This window comes from Anguilla anguilla, chromosome 11 (genome assembly GCF_013347855.1).
Source record: "Anguilla anguilla isolate fAngAng1 chromosome 11, fAngAng1.pri, whole genome shotgun sequence".
NCBI lineage: Eukaryota > Metazoa > Chordata > Actinopteri > Anguilliformes > Anguillidae > Anguilla > Anguilla anguilla.
In genome coordinates, this window is record NC_049211.1 from 36905728 (window position 1) to 36924877 (window position 19150).

A 19150-nucleotide genomic window follows, 5' to 3' on the forward strand; every position below is an offset into this window, starting at 1 on the left:
CGGGACGCTTTATGAAGTCACATGAACACTTCTTCCACAGTTTCGAGACTGTCTCTGGAACAAATATGATGGAAATGTGGAACTAATATGGAACCAATATTGACCACCACCTCCCAGGTTCTGCCAGGGGTCATCGCACATGACTCTACACGCGCGTTCATTTTCATCGCCTGTTTTCATTGGACGACTGGTCGGAACCTTTTCAATTCAGCACCGGGACTTAAGGTTGTTGGTTAAATTAGGAGAATGAGGTCCAATTGAAATTGAGCGAGTTGAGATGAAGTTCAAGTGTTTTTTTTGTCATTGGTAGGCCGACACCATAAAGGCGTGGTCTATGACCAGTGCTGTTACATAGAGTAGTGTGAAATGTTACAGAATGAACTCTATTGGTGGTATGGAACACCATTCTTCCAAAAGATATTCCCTCGTTTGGTGTTTTGATGATGGTGGCAGAGAGCATGTTGGTCAAACCTTCCAAAGGCGTACAATTGGGTTGAGATCTAGTGACTACGAGGGCCATAGCATATGATTCACATCATTGTCGTACTTATCAAACCATTCAGTGACCCCTGCAGATGGGGGCATTATCATCCTGAAAGAGACCACTCCCATCAGGATAGAAATGTTTCATCATAGGACAAAGATAATCACTCAAAATGACTTGATTGATTTGCAGCGACCCTTCCCTCTAAGGGTACAAGTGGCCCCAAAACATGCCAGGAAAATTCCCCCCACAGCATAACAGAGCCACTGGACCCCCTCACTGTAGGGGTGAAGCATTCAGGCCTGTACCATTCTCTTGGTGTACGCCACACATGCACTCGCCCACTTGTCGTTAATTGCTTAATTGTATCATGCAGTACTGCTGTATGGAAGAATCTGCATTTGTTATGTTTCTACACCCGTTTATTCACCTTTTAACTTCAATTTGTCACCTGTCTGTACGTTTCTGAAAACACCACTGGTGACAACAAGAGTGAACTCAGTGCTATACCAATATAGCATACCGTACCTCTAATAAAACACTTAAACGTCTCTCTGCTGTACCTGAATATTACTCACATTCAGATACTACAAACTGTTTAGGCATTAATTAAAGTGTTGTTATGTATGTGAGGTACCACCGAGGGGCAGTATTGTGCTGGGGAAAAATTGTAATGCACAGAAGTGAAGACAGAAGAGAGCCTATACATTTTGCATTATTGTCAACATTAGTGCTAGACTATCAAGTCAGGAGACATGAATGCTCGTCACAAGAGCATAGAACATAGAGAACCTGTGGACATTTGGGGCAACTTGCAGAATCTACTGTATTGATAAGAAACTCTGGTAAATTGTGGCATGTGTTTGCTACCCCCACTAGATGGTTTCACTGCGTGCTGTCCAGTGATGTGACAAATTAGGATTTCACTTGTAAGTGTTTTGGAGAAAAATTGCAGTGCAAACACAAACGCCGGATCTGGGATCTGCGTGCTGTAATCCCCCAGAGAGGCAGTACGTGCCAGAAGTGCTCAGCTGATGAGTTATCAGAGGCCCTTCTGAACATTCAGACCCTATACCAGCGACACTTCTGAACATTCAGACCCCATACCAGACACCCTTCTGAACATTCAGACCCCATACCAGTGACCTGGACATTCATTTTTGTCTCCTGAAGGGGACATGGGTCTTTGGTCTTAATCTGAAGAACTATATATGCTACTGTGCAGAAACCTACACTACACGGGACATTCAATACAAAATAAAATAATATTTTTGAAAATGTTTTCACTGCAAAATTTTTCTTATCACCCAAGAAACTTGTATTATGTCCAAAAATGTAAATACTTTAACTTAAATACTCAGGTTTCAGGGGGATATGGAACATTAACTTAAATTATGCAAACAAGAGCAAAACTACATTCCACTACTTTATCTGTTCTTCTACCTTTATGCCTCCCTTTGTTTCTCTCGACTCTTTTGTGTTCTGTTCTTTTATCCTGAAAACTAGCAATTCCATCTAAAATTTTAGCTTCACTAATTCCCCTGTGACGCTCTCACTCCCCACAGGATAAAGTCTGGGTGTTTGATTCTGTGAAATTCACACAATTTTCACCAGCTCTCTGCTCTCTGCTGCCCACTGAGCTTTGGGAAACACACAGACAAGTTAAGCGGTCAAAATAACCTGGCCTGTATCCTCAGTTTGACCTACACTGATAAAGTTTAAGGACTGATGTTTACCTATGAATAACAGTGCCCGTAATGTAGTATAAAATTAGGGGATTTTTGCCTTATTGGTGTATACGTTACAGAAATGCAGTGGTCCCATTGGGATCATCAGTAAATCTAACAGATATATATTTTCTGTTTCTAGAAATTTCTGTCGAAAGATTTGCATTTTCCAAATCACACAATTTGAACTTTTTTTAAATGTGTTTTCTTTTTTTTTTTTTTTGCTTTGCCTTGCTCTTATTGTGATCGCTTACTGAACCAGTATGCAGGTTGTACTAAATAGCTACATGCACAGAGGTAGGTGATAAAATGATTGTATATTAAAGTATGGATATTTTCAATTAGTGTGTTAATGAAACGGGCACTGCATTTTTGGAGGTTGAGCTCTCCAGCCAGTGGCTAGTCATACTAAGACCCTTGAGATTCCCTTGCCTCCACCACCCAGGAGCCACAGTTGGGAAAAGCTACCTGTGTTATTTTCCTTGGAACCAGAGTCGGACTAACCAGTAAAAGACTGAACCGTGCGCTATGCTGTTGAGCAAGCTCCAGCAAGCCGTGTGAATCAATCTTAATCTAAATTAAATGACTGTCCACGAGACATATTCACCCTCCTGAGTTTGCAGTGCTCGTATGCCAGGTATGTGTTCCAGTTATGGCACCATTTATGGGTTTGTGAGGTAACCGTTTGGGCAAGCTTGTGCACGGCAGACCACAGAGTGCTCCCGTCACCTGGCTTTGGCGGTTCGTTTTAATGCACGCCTTTGCCTATCACGAAATCAACTCCGTTCACATTCGTCTGAAACCTTTAAAAACACAAAAGACATCATTTTTTTTGCAGACTTCAAAGGTGGCATTTTTTGAGAATGTCAGCGCCGTTGTGCATTCAACAAGACGCAACTTGTAAATAAGCAACTGAAATATTACCCGTTCTCCAAGTCCAGACCTCCTGAGAGTGGATGAACCGGCTGGGCGAGGTTTCCTGAAAGAATCCTCTGGTGAGATTGGAATGTGGGAGCTGCAGCACTGGGCCCTGTTGGGGCAAGATCCCTGTGATCATGACCTCACCCGCTTCTCACATTTCTCAGGTAACAGAAAAGCTGCAGCATGTTGCCTGCTAATCCCCATCTCTGAGCTGTCCTAACGGGAGAGCGGCACAGACCTCACCCCTCCACCACCTGCCCCTCACCCCTTCACCACCTGCCCCTCACCCCTTCACCCCTCCACCACCTGCACCTGCCCCTCACCCCTTCACCCCTCCACCACCTGCCTCTCACCCCTCCACCACCTGCCCTTCACCCCTCCACCACCTGCCTCTCACCCCTTCACCACCTGCCCCTCACCCCTTCACCCCTCCATCACCTGCCTCTCACCCCTTCACCACCTGCCTCTCACCCCTCACCCCTTCACCCCTTCACCCCTCCACCACCTGCCTCTCACCCCTTCACCACCTGCCCCTCACCCCTTCACCCCTCCACCACCTGCCTCTCACCCCTTCACCCCTCCACCACCTGCCTCTCCCCCTTCACATAGGGTATGTATTTATTTAATACATTTGGAGTGCCTCCATAATTTAAAATGTATTAATCAATGTTTTAAACTATATTGCAAAATATGTGGCAATATATTTTAATTATTTAAGGGATTCAAGTACCATCTGCTAGCCCTTGAATGGGAGAATGGGAGATTTATGGGTTTTAACATGTGATTAATGAAATGCTGGAAGGTGCTTATGGGACGTGGGGCTCTTTTAGGAACTGGTCTGACCTGAACAATCTGGAACCTGCACTTGAGGGTGAACAGAACTAACTGATATCAGTTGCTGGGGCGACTGTAGGGATTGTAGGGATGCAAGCCAATGTGACAGCTGTAAGCACTCATATAAGAACACACACATAAGCACACACATAAGCACACATAAGAACACACACATAAGCACACATAAGAACACACACATAAGCACACATATATGCACACACATAAGAACACACATATAAGCACACACACACATAAGTACACATATAAGAACACACACATAAGCACACATATAAGCACACACACACATAAGCACACATATAAGCACACATGAGTGCATACATATAAGCACACACACATAAGCACACATATAAGCACACATATGAGTGCACACATATAAGCACGCACACATATAAGCACACATATGAGTGCACACATATAAGCACACACACATAAGCACACATATAAGAACACATATAAGCACACACACAAGCACACATATAAGAATGCACACATAAGCACACATACATGCACACACATAAGCACACATATAAGCACACATATGAGTGCACACATATAAGCACACACACATAAGCACACATATAAGCACACATATGAGTGCACACATATAAGCACACACACATAAGCACACATATAAGTGCAGCTCAAAGAGAGGTCTGTTAGGGCACAATCCAGGACCGTTATGTAGACATGTCACCTAGGGGGGAAGACCAAGCACAGTATGGAGGGAGCCCATGGGGCCCATCCACACACTGGAATAGTACCTTAACAGATACCAGATCATGGGGCCCATCCACACACTGGAATAGTACCTTAACAGATACCAGCCCTTGGGCCCCATCCATGCACTGGAATAGTACCTTAACAGATACCAGACCATGGGGCCCATCCACACACTGGAATAGTACCTTAACAGATACCAGACCATGGGGCCCATCCACACACTGGAATAGTACCTTAACAGATACCAGACCATGGGGCCCATCCACACACTGGAATAGTACCTTAACAGATACCAGACCATGGGGCCCATCCACACACTGGAATAGTACCTTAACAGATACCAGACCATGGGGCCCATCCACACACTGGAATAGTACCTTAACAGATACCAGACCATGGGGCCCATCCACACACTGGAATAGTACCTTAACAGATACCAGATCATGGGGCCCATCCACACACTGGAATAGTACCTTAACAGATACCAGCCCTTGGGCCCCATCCATGCACTGGAATAGTGCTTTGTCAGGATGAGCCACACAGCAGCCAGCACACCAATGTTCTAACCAGAAATATTATGTTTTTATTGTCACATGCATGTACTGTTTGACTGTTTGTTCTGTCACGGAACCCTTCTCTCACGTGAGTAAGGTTCTTTTTCCCAGTAATATACCTGATGAGAAACGTGACACACATTTCCAGTTTTTCCAGCTAATTTAGTTTTCGCTATAAGATGTTGTTGAGTGTAGTACTTGGTACAATCAATACTTAATTTGTAATTAATTGAATTATTAAATGCAGTCTTAATAAGTATCAGAATTTACATGGTAACTTTCTTGTATTTTGTAGAATGCTGGGGTTACCTTCGGGGTTCAAATTATGGGGGGAATTGAGGGGGGGTCTGAGTCTTAATTAGGGGGGTCAGACTCCCCCAATTCCCCCCGTAATTCAAACCCTGGTTACCTTGATTTTTATTAGTGTTATGTTCCCTGAGCTTCATTGAAGTGGCCCTTCATGTTGACACAAACCTGAAGTGAACTCCTATATTTGGAGTGTGACTCATTATATTTGTCAATCAAATACCGTGTAGATACTACTGTTTAGACAACACTGTTTACTGGCTGTATTAAAGGGTAACTACTTATGCATTTAAAGACATTTTTTATTCAAAATTGACAAAGGGAATTTCTAAACCAGCGAAGCCTGTTTTTCCACAGTACTTGTTACAGCAAGTATTGAGCTCTGAACTGTAGGTCTGTTTTTTTAGTAGGTACCAAGTTCAGTCCTGCAAATTTTCAGTTTGCCGCAGCTGTTGTGTTGTTTGTTCACCTGTTTGCTTTTATTTTTTTCCTTCTACTTGAACCTTGCATATACTATGTTTGATGATTATGAAATTCTTTGATAAAACCCACTAAATAAATGGTAAACAAAATTAACATACCATTTACTGTAGTTTGCATGGAACTCCCAGAAACAGAACTGAACTAGCTTTCGTCTACTTGATATGAAACTAGTTTTCTGTGGTTAGATAAAGTTATTTAATCTGTTTAGGCCTGGGCAGTGCATGCCCCATACTTATACCTTTTCGAGAGTTTGGCCCTTTTCAGGGTTTCCCACAGAAAAAAACTACAATGACCACAGGCCCTCACTTCTGTGCACTCTGACCTCACTGTGAATGGACTTCATCGACCTCAGCTGTCAGGCTGCTTCCCCACAATAAAGCAAGATGTTCTCCAGCTACAATTCACACACTGAAGGGTCAGCTGGGATGGCTGGTCAGCAAGCAAAGAGGTGGCACTGATCCTGTCTACTGTGTTTCCGTTACAGCCTGGAGAAAACCAGACATGCACTGATTCCTTGGAAATGTGTAAACAGGCATGTAGACATGCGGAATTTCCAGAATTAGGTGGCACTGGCACAGTCCGGCCGGTTTTCGTAACAGCCGGGAGAAAACCGGGCGTGGCCCCGTCATCGCTGATTCCTTGGAAATGTGGGAACAGGCATGTAGACATCTTGAATTTCCAGAATGTATCATTAGTCCTCTCCCCATCTGCCACCGCAGTGCTGGCAGGTTCCAGACATATTTCCACCGGGCTCCCGGTTCTGCAAGAATGTTCAGTAGTTGAAAGGTTTGCTTGTTGCCCAAAGCTCTCTGCTTCTTCCCGGATCGGGAGGAGACGTGCTCTGTCCTCTGATACTCATCTCCTGTAGCTCATATTGCTAATTTCAGTACTGGCCCATGCTCACGATAGCATAAATCAGGCACGGCTACCAGCTCTGCTTGCCACCTCTTTTATTTTCTTTATAACAAATTCATAGCTGCTAAAAATACCCTTCCCAAACTGTTGTACCCTTCCAAAACATTTTCACGCGAAATTGTTTTGGACTGACGCATGTTTTTGCCCTCTTAAAAATTAGCTCACTAGCTAATAAATGAAAAAATAAAACAAAATAAAAACATATTGGGACTATTTACAGTCATTGCTTCAAAATGGAGATTTATGAAGATAGTGCTTGTGGTAACTCTTTGGATGCAGTTCTCGTTGGACGTGTGATTGGAGGTAGGCACAGGTAGGCACAGGTAGGGTCAGGGTGCGGTTGTCTTCACTGAGTCACCTGACTCGGTTCAGCAGGAGGGAGGTGTTAACACACGCATACCAACGGAAAGAATGTGCTGGAAAAAGCCACTGGAATAGGCACAGAACCTCTGCGCCTTTCCGGGCGTGTCCCGCCCAGCGCCTTCCAAACCACACCCCCCTCCTCCAGTTACTCTCATGACCAAAAAAACATTTACCCTGCGCAGAAAATGGACGTGAAAAATAAATGTGTCGATCGTGCACAACTGAGCGGCTTTATTTTTGTTGCAAGGTAGGCGGTTCCGCCCCTGGCTGCCTGCTTGTAACTGCCACCTTCGCGCGCATGAAAGCGCCCGGTTAAATGCCTCCACATCGCTCCGGATGTGCCTTCCCAGGCACTGCTAGTGAATGAGCCCGGGTATCCAGAACATCTCCATTTTCAGACAAAATACCATCAAGTCACATAAGAGATGGTTGAGAAATGAATCCTCAACTGGAACCCGACAGTGATTTATTACACAGGTGGTTAAAGACGTGAAGGATTCACTTCCATGGAAATTACATCACATTACATTTACTTGGCAGACGCTTTTATCTAAAGCGAAAGGGAATTTGTTTGGGTTCCTGGAAATTTTACTTGGACCTTTATAAGAAGCACAGAACTTTACAGGAATGGTTTGAAAAATGTCATTCATGTTAGTTGAATTACCAAAAATTAGGGATAGTTATTTGTATTAATTTTATGGGGACATTTAAGAATACTCAAAGTGCAGTATTTCAATATCCATTTTCTGAAAATTCTTATAATGTCTTTTAGGCACATTTATGCTTTTCAATCCTAAATGATAATCTACAGGAAAGTTTTCCAGTGAGTTTTCATGCATTTTTTGTGAATTCCACAAAACTTTTGAACAGTAAGTGCATGTGAATGCTTTTGACATTTTTTGGGGAGCAATCTCATCTTCATGTTACCTCGCACCCAAACAGACCCAAAATGTGGTCTGTGCTGTGGACTTTGTCATCAGCCTTACTGGTTGGGTCATAAGCACTCTATTTGAATCTATACTATCGGTATATTGCAGTTAAAGAATATTTTTCAGAGAGCACTACTCCTATTCATCAAAAAATATGTTATGTATTGCTTGCGGAATTCCCCAGGTAGCTACTATATCAAACAAATTCAGTGCTTAATAAATTTCAATGTTAGCTTATGTAATACACTGCGGCTAATGTCTTCTAAAGTTAAAGATTAATTTGTAAACTGGCTAATAAAATAATGCAGTGATTTCAGGTCTAAATTTCACTGGCTGCTCTAACTGAATTGAATACTGCAATATGTTGTAAATATATGTGAACTACTGGCTAACTATTGGCTACGGCTAGATTCAGCAGTATTTTAAGATGTTATAAAATGAATACAATTCTGCTGCCTCCCCACTCCGGAGTAAACAGTACTGGCAGATCTGTGATATTACAGCCATGGTTCATATTATTATTGTGCTATGTAAAAAGTTGTGTAAGTCGCTCTGGATAAGAGCGTCTGATAAATGCCTGGAATGTAATGTGATTATACTATATACAAATGTGCAAAAATGCAGAGATTCCCCTTATGACGTAATCACTATTGTGCGTCGACTGTTTTTAACTCAGTCCTCTCTGTCGTTTAATTTCAGTGGTAACGACCTATTTAATGGAGTAAAGAGGCCTTGTATGGCCGTTTTGCACATCATCAGAAATGGCCTGCTAGTAAACCTGCAGGTCCCAGGATCCATTCATATTACAGTCTTCCTCACTGCTATTGATGTGATGCAGTGTTGAATGGAAGTGCAAACCTGTTTCATTTAAACTTCTGCTCTTTATCCTTCACTGTAACAAATGTTTCAAAGTAAAAGAAAGGGGCATACCACAATACAAATAAACAAAACGCAGGTTACATATTATCACCTTTATTTTGAAATATTTTTGACAGCTTATGATGTGAGTAGCATCAACAATGCCTTTTCAGCAGAATGTAATGTGTGTTGTCATGACAACATGCATCTCATAATTACAGAAATAACAACTTTTGTGGAGTTAATGCATCCAATTTAAAAAGGCAGCTAACCCCCGACAACAGACAAGATAACAGTGGGGAATTTCAGATTGTTCCAGTCCAGCTCTCATAAAAACTGAAGGTCATGTTGGTCTGGCAATGACAGCATGGTACACAAGGTTAACACTTTTTTATATTAACAGTGAGAGGATCGTTACTTTAATATGACGAATACATGTAACAATCACAAATTTGTATAATCCTCATACGGCCACCTTAACTACCTTGACCATCTGTAAGATTAAGCTTCCCCTAGTATTATTTGTCTATATTTCTCTTGTGCATATAAACATAAACACCTACTTTGAATCTGCAAGTGAATTATTATTCAATTATGGTGGTTTTATTGTCAGCGTAAGTCTTTTTTAATGTCCATATATTTTCATTTAGGCTTGACGGATAATTTTGATTATATTTCCAGTTAAACGTCTTATTAAAACTGCAGACCTAACTGCTACACTGGGGCTAAATGAGTCTAGAGTGATCTAGTCATCCTCTCTTTATTTTCTCTGAAATGTACATTTTGGTTTAATCCAAATTATAACTGCAGGTGCCTCCCATCGTTGCAATGTTCTCCGAAGCATGTGAAACTAACTCATTTTTGATCAGCCAATCAGAGCAGTCATCCAGCCGATCAGAGCAGTCATCCAGCCAATCAGAGCAGTCATCCAGCCAATCAGAGCAGTCTTCCAGCCAATCAGAGCAGTCATCCAGCCAATCAGAGCAGTCATCCAGCCAATCAGAGCAGTCATCCAGCCAATCGGAGCAGTCACCCAGCTGATCAGAGCAGTCACCTAGCTGATCTGTGCAGTCACTGCTGCTGTTCCTCTGCAGTCACCTAGCCAATCAGAGCAGTCACCCAGCCAACAGTGAGCATAGCCACTCAATCACCGAAAGAGATGCTGTTGGGTGAAGAGGTGCTCTTGGACATAGAGGTGCTGGACAGGCTGCTGACAGAAACCTTCTTTTCCTCCATGTGCCACACTGTGCCCTAGAAGTTATTTCAATCCAGCAGGTATGACTCCATTTGACTTTAATTCACTTGAACACTTCCTTTATAACACTCTGAGTAGTGGGCCCTGGTCCTGTTAGCATGCACGCACTTAGCCTCTGTCCAAATAATCACATTTTTATTGAAATGCATCTTAGGAAATGCAGTCATTTGTTGGTGAGAGTCTGCCCCTTATCTGACCAGGAGGAAGGGTGACAGGAAGTGGAGGGGCTCTCCGGCGTGCCGGCGCTGTCATCGGCGCTCTGGGATGTCCTGGATGAGAGGCGGAAGCCGGGGTAGGCGGTGGCAGGGGAAGAAGAGGGAGAGGAGGAAGGTGAAGATGAAGCCTTGAGCTGAAACCACTTCTCGCCCAGGGCTTTGGCGAAGTGGTCGTCCACAGACACACTGACTGACAGCTGGCAGGAGCTGGCCTTGTGGTAATTTACTCCCAGGCTTCGCCGGAAATGCTCCTCAACCACGTGGTCGTAGGCCACTGGGGACACCACTGGCGGAGGAAAAGATTTAGTGGATTATTCTAACCAGTAATGTGCCTTCCAGGAGATTTTCACAGCATTCATTACAAGTTGAGCAATGTTGGCTTTAACAATGGGCTGGTAGTTTCAATAACCCTAAAGGAAATTAAAATCCCTGCGATATATTGTTAATTTTTAAAAATATAATTTATATTCGTATTTTTCAGAGCAGTGCAATGTACTGAAATATGCGAAAGTGGCAATAATGTGTCTATTTCCCATATATTGTGAAGAGATGCTTCTTATCTTGATCATATATTTTATGGGTATTTTCAGTATCTTCCATTTCTGGAAGGGCCATTCATGCATCATTGTCCTCTGCTTTTACGAAAAAAGCCAAAGATAGCAGAGAGGCGATGTATTTTCAGAATGTAGAAACAAATCATTCTCACAACCCCAATTACTTCTGGCTTGATTGTTGGTTTTTAAATTATCTTAGGAAAATGAGAGTCACCTATGTAAAAAAATAATAAGACTAATGTGATCTTGCTAGCCTGGAAATCAGTGGACTGGAAAAAAAAACTTAAAATACAGGCCAGGCTAACACTAGCTTGCTGACACACAAACGAGACAATTGAACACTACTAGCAGAGGGTGTTACAAAAAGCTTTCAAGTCATCCACCCGTTAAACAGGGAAGTTGTGTTTTTATTAATTTATGTGGCTTTTATGTTACCAGATTGACACAGTGAGACTTAAATCTCTTTTTCAAGGGGGACCTGCCAGCATCTTTTGAATTCACAGGCAGAGATGCCTAACCGTGGGAGTTTCATGAACCAAGAAAACCGGTGTTGCTCCACAGTCTTAACAAAAGAAAATTGGCCAACTCACAGGAGAATTGCTTCCCTGTGTGAACAGTTGTAGGTTTTGTCTTAAAAAATGATGTCATTGTATTAATGTATTCATATATTAATATATTACACCCAGATTTGAACAACAAAAAATAGTTCTGCTTAGTTCTCAAAAAATGTATATGATTAATATAAGACGTATAAAGTTAAGTTAAGGTTAAAGATAAAGTAAAACTTACATACATCTTATATTTGAGAACTAAGCAGAATTCTTTTTGGTTGTTCAAATCTGGGTGCTTAATGACATTCCAAAGCTAAGTTGAGGGGTATTTTCTTAGAGCTGGGGGGTATTTTCTTAGAGCTGGGGGGTATTTTTTTTCAGAGCCGAGGGGTATTTTCTGAAAGCTGAAGAGACTACTCACGGGGGAAATGACTCAACAGGCTGTAACATGACCTGCCAGACAGTGTGCATCATCCTGGGAGCCTGGGGGAACCACCCCGTGAATCTGAGCTTGCCTTTGCTCAACAGCCTGCACAGGTGAGCGTCTGTGCCTGAGAACGTGCTCTCTCACATCTACAAGCCTTAATTCCACCTCCCAAAGGGGGAAGCTCACCGTGAAAAATCCTAAATCAAAAATCTGATTATCATCGATGTATTATGATTAATACTATCACACTGATTTCTCCATAACCCTCAGAGTCAACAGTACAAAGCATATCCATCAAGAGACAAGACAGGTTTCTTATAATCTTCCTCATGTCAAACCGGATTTTAATAAAAATGAAACACCCTTCTTAAATCAGCATGGTAGTATATATTGAATCATGGAATCTATTTTTGACTAAATAGAATTGAACAAAACTATGTTACACCAGTCTAGCAGATTGGTGGGAGAAGGTAAGTGACAGGACAGTACTGTGCATGTGGTTTGATTGGTGGGAGAAGGTAAGTGACAGGACAGTACTGTGCATGTGGTTTGATTGGTGGAGAAGGTTAGTGACAGGACAGTACTGTGCATGTGGTTTGATTGGTGGGAGAAGGTTAGTGACAGGACAGTACTGTGCATGTGGTTTGATTGGTGGAGAAGTTAAGTGAAAGGACAGCACTGTCCATGTGGTTTGATTGGTGGGAGAAGGTAAGTGACAGGACAGTACTGTGCATGTGGTTTGATTGTACCTACCAGGGGCAGGGGGCCTGCTGGGGGGTTGCTGGGGAGGACAGGCCATGGAAGAAACACGGGTGATCACTGAGGGTCTGACCTGGGAGAGGAAAGACACAGTATTTAGCTAAACAGGCTTCACATATACAAGATCTTACACCTAGCTTTCACATTCACATTCGAAAACAGCACTGCACAACGACTGTGCTTTTCTGAAACAAACAGGACCGCAATGGCTGTTCATTTATTACAATGCATTTAGACTGATGAGATGTGGTCTGTGGAACAGGTTCCATTTTGGACATTGCGGTCGCGTAGAAAGAAAGTAAATTTCTCAAGTCCCTTAGCGCAGCCCATTAGCACAACCCTTCAACAAACACAATGGAGGAGCTCTGTTTAGAAACCCCAAATCCCAGAAGAATGGCTAGCTTCAAGCTGTCAGTCCCTAGGCCAGGAGCACCGATGCATCAAGCGGAGGATTCTGTGTTGGGGCTTGTCGGTGTTGTTCCTCCCGTAATTGTGCATACTTTCTTCCCGGATCAGGCCGGATGGCATATTTGGGACAAGAGCTGGCTTGTTGCGCTTTAAAACAGCGCTGGAGGAAAGAGGCGGTCGGCGCGTTCTGATTCCCCGAGAGATTACGCAGGGTAAATAGGCACGGGCGAATCCACTCCCACCACCGAAAGAGATCCGCAGACAAATCTGGACAGGCAAACACCTCGACGTGTGCCTGGGTTGCAGGACCAGCCCCGCCCCGAAGCGCAACTGCCACCTGTTTAACATTATTTCCCAGAGGTCTCTTCTCTTCCTCCCTCGCCTCTCCTGTCCCATGACTCAAGTCATCTGATTAATAATTCCATCACGGGCTAACTGTAAGATTGTGACGCCGCTGCCCTCGGGCAAGAGGAATTTAGGCGAATCTTTGTATTAATCACATTTCAGAACATATTCCCAGACAATTTGTAATGACAACATCTCTGTTACTCCTGTATTACTGGAACTGGGTTCACGGCAGTGGAGCAACACCCATCAGTCACGGGGTGTTGTTGCAGCTTTTCACAATGTGGCAGTGAGCTTGTGGCGAATAGAAGCATAAAATACGACATTCATTCTCATAGCCTTCCTACGCACTGCTAAATTCCAGCTATGTTGTTATTAGTATTTTTTATTTTATTTTTAAAAATTTTGCAGGAAAGCTTTTTAAATATGTTTACGACCAAACAAAATCGTGAAACTTTGTTTTAGATTGTGTTAGATTTCTTAACTTTCCACAGTTTTCCAATCTTAAAAAAAAGAAAAAGTTGTGAAGTTGCATATTTACTGAGACATGTTCTTGCCATAATTATCCCAGTAAAAACAGATAATGTTTTTTTTTCTACGCTGGACTTGCCGATAGGGACTGCAGGGCAGGTAAATGAGGTCTATGCACAGGACCGCACCTGTATTGGGCTGCAGGCCATGTTTGGGGCCTTTGCGTCTGCTCCATCTTGGTCCCTCCTGGGCTTTTTGATGAGTGCCAGAGGCTCGTCCATCGGTGGGGTGCTGTACATGGGACTGAGGGCGGGGCTCAGGGGCCTGTCAGGGCTGGGGTTTGGGCTCCAGGGGCTGCCGGTGGCCGCAGAAGACGGGGTCGGGGGCGAGTCCGGGCTCCCGGTGGAGCTGAGGCTGGACAAACGCTGGATGCTGCAGGCCAGGTTCCGGAACACTCTCTGCCTCCTGTAGAGGTACACGTGTGAACATTACTCACTGAGCATTACCAGCAACATCGACAAAACCGTCAGTTATGAACATTACTCGCTGATTATTACCAGCAACATCGACAAAACAGTCAGTTATGAACCTTACTCACTGAGTATTACCAGCAACATCAACAAAACAGTCAGTTATGAACATTACTCACTGAGCATTACCAGCAACATCGACAAAACAGTCAGTTATGAACATTACTCACTGAGTATTACCAGCAACATCGACAAAACAGTCAGTTATGAACATTACTCACTGAGTATTATCAGCAACATCAACAAAACAATCAGTTATGAACCTTACTCACTGATTACCAGAAACATCGACAAAACAATCAGTTATGAACCTTACTCACTGAGTATTACCAGCAATGTCAGCAAAACAGTCAGTTATGAACCTTACTCACTGAGTATTACCAGCAGCATCAACAAAACCGTCAGTTATGAACCTTACTCACTGATTACCAGCAACAACACCTTTTTATTGTCCAAAAAAGGAAAGGCATAACCATATGCTTTGATTGTTGCCTCATTTCCATATTAAAGTTGTATAACATGCATATTTCCTAATAATCAATTAATATGTTGTACATGACATGAAGTGAAATCTAGCTTTTCTGTTTATTCCGCTTGGGGGGAAACGCATGGGTCAGAGAGTGGAATGGTCACTCACGATGTTAGTGCGAGAGGCGGTCTCCTGGATTTCCCACACCTGTCGCCGGTCGTGAATAGGCGGTCAGGGCTATGCTTGCGTTTCATTGGATAAATTGGTGATATTCTAGCCTTTTCATTGGTCATATGCCTGTACCGATCTTCAGTTCTCATGTTAGGCTGCCCTGAAGGAAGAGAAAAAGAATGATAAAAGAATATTGACTGTTTAACAAGCTGCATTAATTACACATACACAGAACATTTCTCAGCAACCATATATAAATCAAAAGGAGCTTGTGATCTTATGCACCCAATCAAAAGGAGCTTGTGATCTTATACACCCAATCAAAAGGAGCTTGTGATCTTATACACCCAATCAAAAGGAGCTTGTGATCTCATACGCCCAATTGAAAGTGACAATGCTTTCTCTACATTAAGGAGGACAGAATCCACATAAAAATAAAAGTTGTATTATTAGATACTGTTTTTGAACAGAGAGGAAATTATAGTGCCATGTGGCTTAAATTTTTAACGTTTTTGTGCAGTTATACATATGCTGTGTACATGACCCTGCATCGTTCTTAAGCTTCCGTTCCCATTCAGAATATTGGCGGAAAATTGTTGTTTTATAATCAGAGAGAAAGCCGACATTTTTGAAAATGACTCCATTAAGTTATCTAAAATCTTTCCCCATGCTTTCTCTCACCTCATTTATCCTCACCAAAATGAAAATATTAGCATTTTTTTTCGAGAAGAATCCCCCTTCCCAAAAATATAATTTAAAAAATTTATTTTAATGGCGATATTATTTAATTATAAACAAAGTATTACTTTGATCTAAAAGGATAATGCCATACTATACTGTGTAAGGCTTGGATAACAGAGAAAAGGTTGAATTTAGACTGAGTTGAAGGAATTCCTTGCACAAAGTAAAAAAAAAAAAAAAAGTTCAACATTCCAACAGGAAAGCAACTCCTGAATTCCTAAACTGTTCCAACGGTGAGCAGGTATTTGCAGGAGGATACAGTTTCAATAGTGCCCCACAAACAACCCCCAAAACAGACCCCTGGGCCAGAAGAGAGCCTGCAGAGGTCTTTAATGGGATGTTAGCTGAAAACCACACCCTAACTGACTTTCTGATGCCCGAGGCAAAGCTGTTGTTTTCATATCTGTGCCAAAGGCATGACATCACCTTTTTCCATATTTGTCAGATGTATTGTATCAATTCCCAAATACATTTCAAATTCTGTGAATTCTAGCATGCCATTTCAAAGAGCAAACATTTTATACACTTTTAGATTAATTTATGTGCTTGATTAATAAATGAAAAACGTAGGTAAATTTTGTCCTTTTCTTACTGATTACATTCTACTAAAAGTTTGATCCATTTTCAAAGATCTTATAAAATAGTGCATATACCCGCAGAATGTTAGAATTTAAACCTGATTAATGAAGGCTAGGGCAGTGTATCAGATAATACTCTTCCAGTACCAACAAAATTTTTTACTAACTTGTACAATATAGTCAAATAAATTCAAACATTGCTACATTGTGTCATATTATGCTTATATTCACATTGCTTATTGCAAGTTTAATGCTGTACTGGATGTATAGCCTGCAATACAGTATGTAGAATAAACCACTAACCAAACAGTACACTATATTTTCCCTGCTCAAAATTATCCAGGAATCGCTCCACGAAGCAGACCTCTAAATAGTTGTACAGTGTCTGCATCTTTCTATGGTATTTCATGCATGCTATCTCCATAATTAACCCAGGATTGCACGTCAGGACCTATTACACTGATGAAATAACATACAAGTAAAGGCTTCTGAACTGAGCAAACCGCTGAAATGACCACGATCTCTCTGCAGATTCCAAACTCCGTTTCCATTGCATGCAGGTCAATTACGTGGTCTAGCGAGGTGTTGGCATTTTTGTGTCCCATCTGAATCTTTTTCATCCTCTAACCATGTTGAGGAAGGCAACCGACCTTCCATTTGGCCAGATGTGCATCGCTCGTTTGAATGAGCATTGAAAAAGGCCACTGGAGAGCAACAGCTATTTCAGATCCGTCTCTGTTTCACAGGGATCTGAAAGTCTCAGGGGTGCCATCATTTGACACTGAAGATATTGTTCAACAGTGAAAAGCCCTACTTGAATAAAACGTGCACATATCTTATATGTGATCCAACCAGTTAAACACGAATAAAGATAATACAGAACAAGAATAAAGATTACTGAATAGTGATGGGTGAGGAACAAACAATTACCTTCCAGAATGTAGACTTTGAATCCGCTGCTCATACGAGTTATGTAGTGAAAATTAGTCACTGCCATCTCGGTATTTCTGCACACCTATATAAATGTAAAATATGATGCCTTGTAAATGTCTAATATAATCACCAGGTTATATTGGAAACGAGGAGCTTTCAAATAGTTCTGGTCCAGATGGAGCGACTGATCTCTCTCAGAGTTTGAAAGAGGAGTGTGCTGAAAACCTTTGTGTCTTTGTTCTTACCTGAAGCGGTGCTGCTGGCTCGCCATTGGCTAGTCTCTACCCAATCAGGCGGGCTCCCCTCTGATGAGCATTCCGGATCAGAGCAGATCAGAGCAGATCCTCATCCTGCCATTTAGAAAGTTCAGAATCACCAAAGTTTAAGTGATCTGTCTGTTTGGCTCACTGAGACAGTTTCCTCCGAAAGTATGGTAGAGGGGAATTTATTATGTTTTGCTATATAATTAAAGCATTTGGATTTGACATCAAAAGATGCATTTGAGAAAAGGGACAGACACCAAGCTGCACTTGTATGTTTTGAGTCCCTTTACCTGACTGTTGCTCAGGTGTTTCCTTAGGTGTTCACACATAAAAGAGCAGCTGAGTGTCCAGCCTTCCTTTCACCTGGAGATTACATTTGTCAGTGGCCATCATGAAGGACTAGAGCTATGGCTGAAAAACGACTGATCTGTAAGCTGAGAGAACAGAAGAGTCCCTCCCCCCCCTTTTCAGCTGTTAACAGATGAACTTAAAAGTAAATGAAAGCAATAAAGTAAAAAAAAAAGTTGCATTACCCTTAGATGCAATAACTTCCTCATGTCTGACCCACTGCTATTATCAAATATTTGGTATCTTCTTTGGAAAGGCCTTTCCAGGCCTTCACTGCAGCTGTTTTCAGTTGAACTTTGTTTTTGGGGGTGTCTGTATTTCAGTGTGTTTGGGGTCACTGGTTTGCTGCAGGATGAAGCACCAGCCAATGAGGTTGGTGGAATTTCCTTGTTGATAGCAGGGAAGATTTGTCAGTACACTTTCAAATTCACCCTACTGCTGCCATCCTCTATTCCTCAATAAAGAGGAATGAGCAGTCATTCATGACAATACATCCTCCATGTTTAACATATGAGATGGTGTGCTTTCGATCATGGGCTGTTCCTTCCTTTTTCCGTACTTTTTGCTTGCCATCGCTTTGGTAAAGGTTTGTTTGGTCTCTTCTGTCCATAAAACTTTGTTCCACAACTCTTCTGGCCTGTCTGTGTATTTTTGGTTCATTTTAATCTGGCCTTATGATTCTTGCTGCCGATGAGATGTTTGCATCTAGCCTCTATCATTCTCCTCTCAAAGTCTCAGGTGTACAGTGGCTTGTGATATTTTAACCCCTGCCCTCTGCAGACTGCCGGTGATGTCATTGACCTTTGTGTTAAGGTTTTTCTATGCATCTCTTTGGATTTGTCTGTCATCAACTGCAATTGTTCTCCTTGGCTGACCTGCAGTATTGTGAAGTTAGTTTAAGTACACATAGTTAAACTAGTAGTTTAATTACATTTTTGCAGCAGCTCGCCGGTAGTTCAGCTACATTAAAATGTATGTAGCTGCTGTAGTAGCTAATTCCTTTTTTGTCATTTTGAG

At 42.1% G+C, this 19150-nt stretch overlaps 1 protein-coding gene across 1 annotated transcript; it reads right to left on the reverse strand.

Annotated features, from left to right (window-relative positions):
* Window positions 1–9213: 9213 nt before the first annotated feature.
* On the reverse strand, window positions 9214–17741 carry vgll4l (vestigial like 4 like). Its single transcript, XM_035381126.1, has 5 exons — window positions 17520–17741; window positions 15268–15430; window positions 14289–14565; window positions 12871–12949; window positions 9214–10871 (listed from the first exon to the last, which is right to left on the reverse strand). The coding sequence occupies exons 1-5, from the start codon at window positions 17584–17586 to the stop codon at window positions 10534–10536; spliced, it is 924 nt and encodes a 307-aa protein (XP_035237017.1). The 5' UTR covers window positions 17587–17741; the 3' UTR covers window positions 9214–10533.
* Between the last annotated feature and the right edge of the window lie 1409 nt (window positions 17742–19150).

Excerpts from the sequence above, each read along its gene's own strand:
- vgll4l (XM_035381126.1), bottom strand. The coding sequence starts at position 17,586 with ATGGCAGTGACTAATTTTCACTACATAACTCGTATGAGCAGCGGATTC. Across the intron at positions 14,566-15,267 it reads CCGCCTCTCGCACTAACATC|GAGGCAGAGAGTGTTCCGGA; the intron begins GTGAGTGACCAT and ends GTACCTCTACAG. Across the intron at positions 12,950-14,288 it reads TGGCCTGCAGCCCAATACAG|GTCAGACCCTCAGTGATCAC; the intron begins GTGCGGTCCTGT and ends TTCCTCTCCCAG.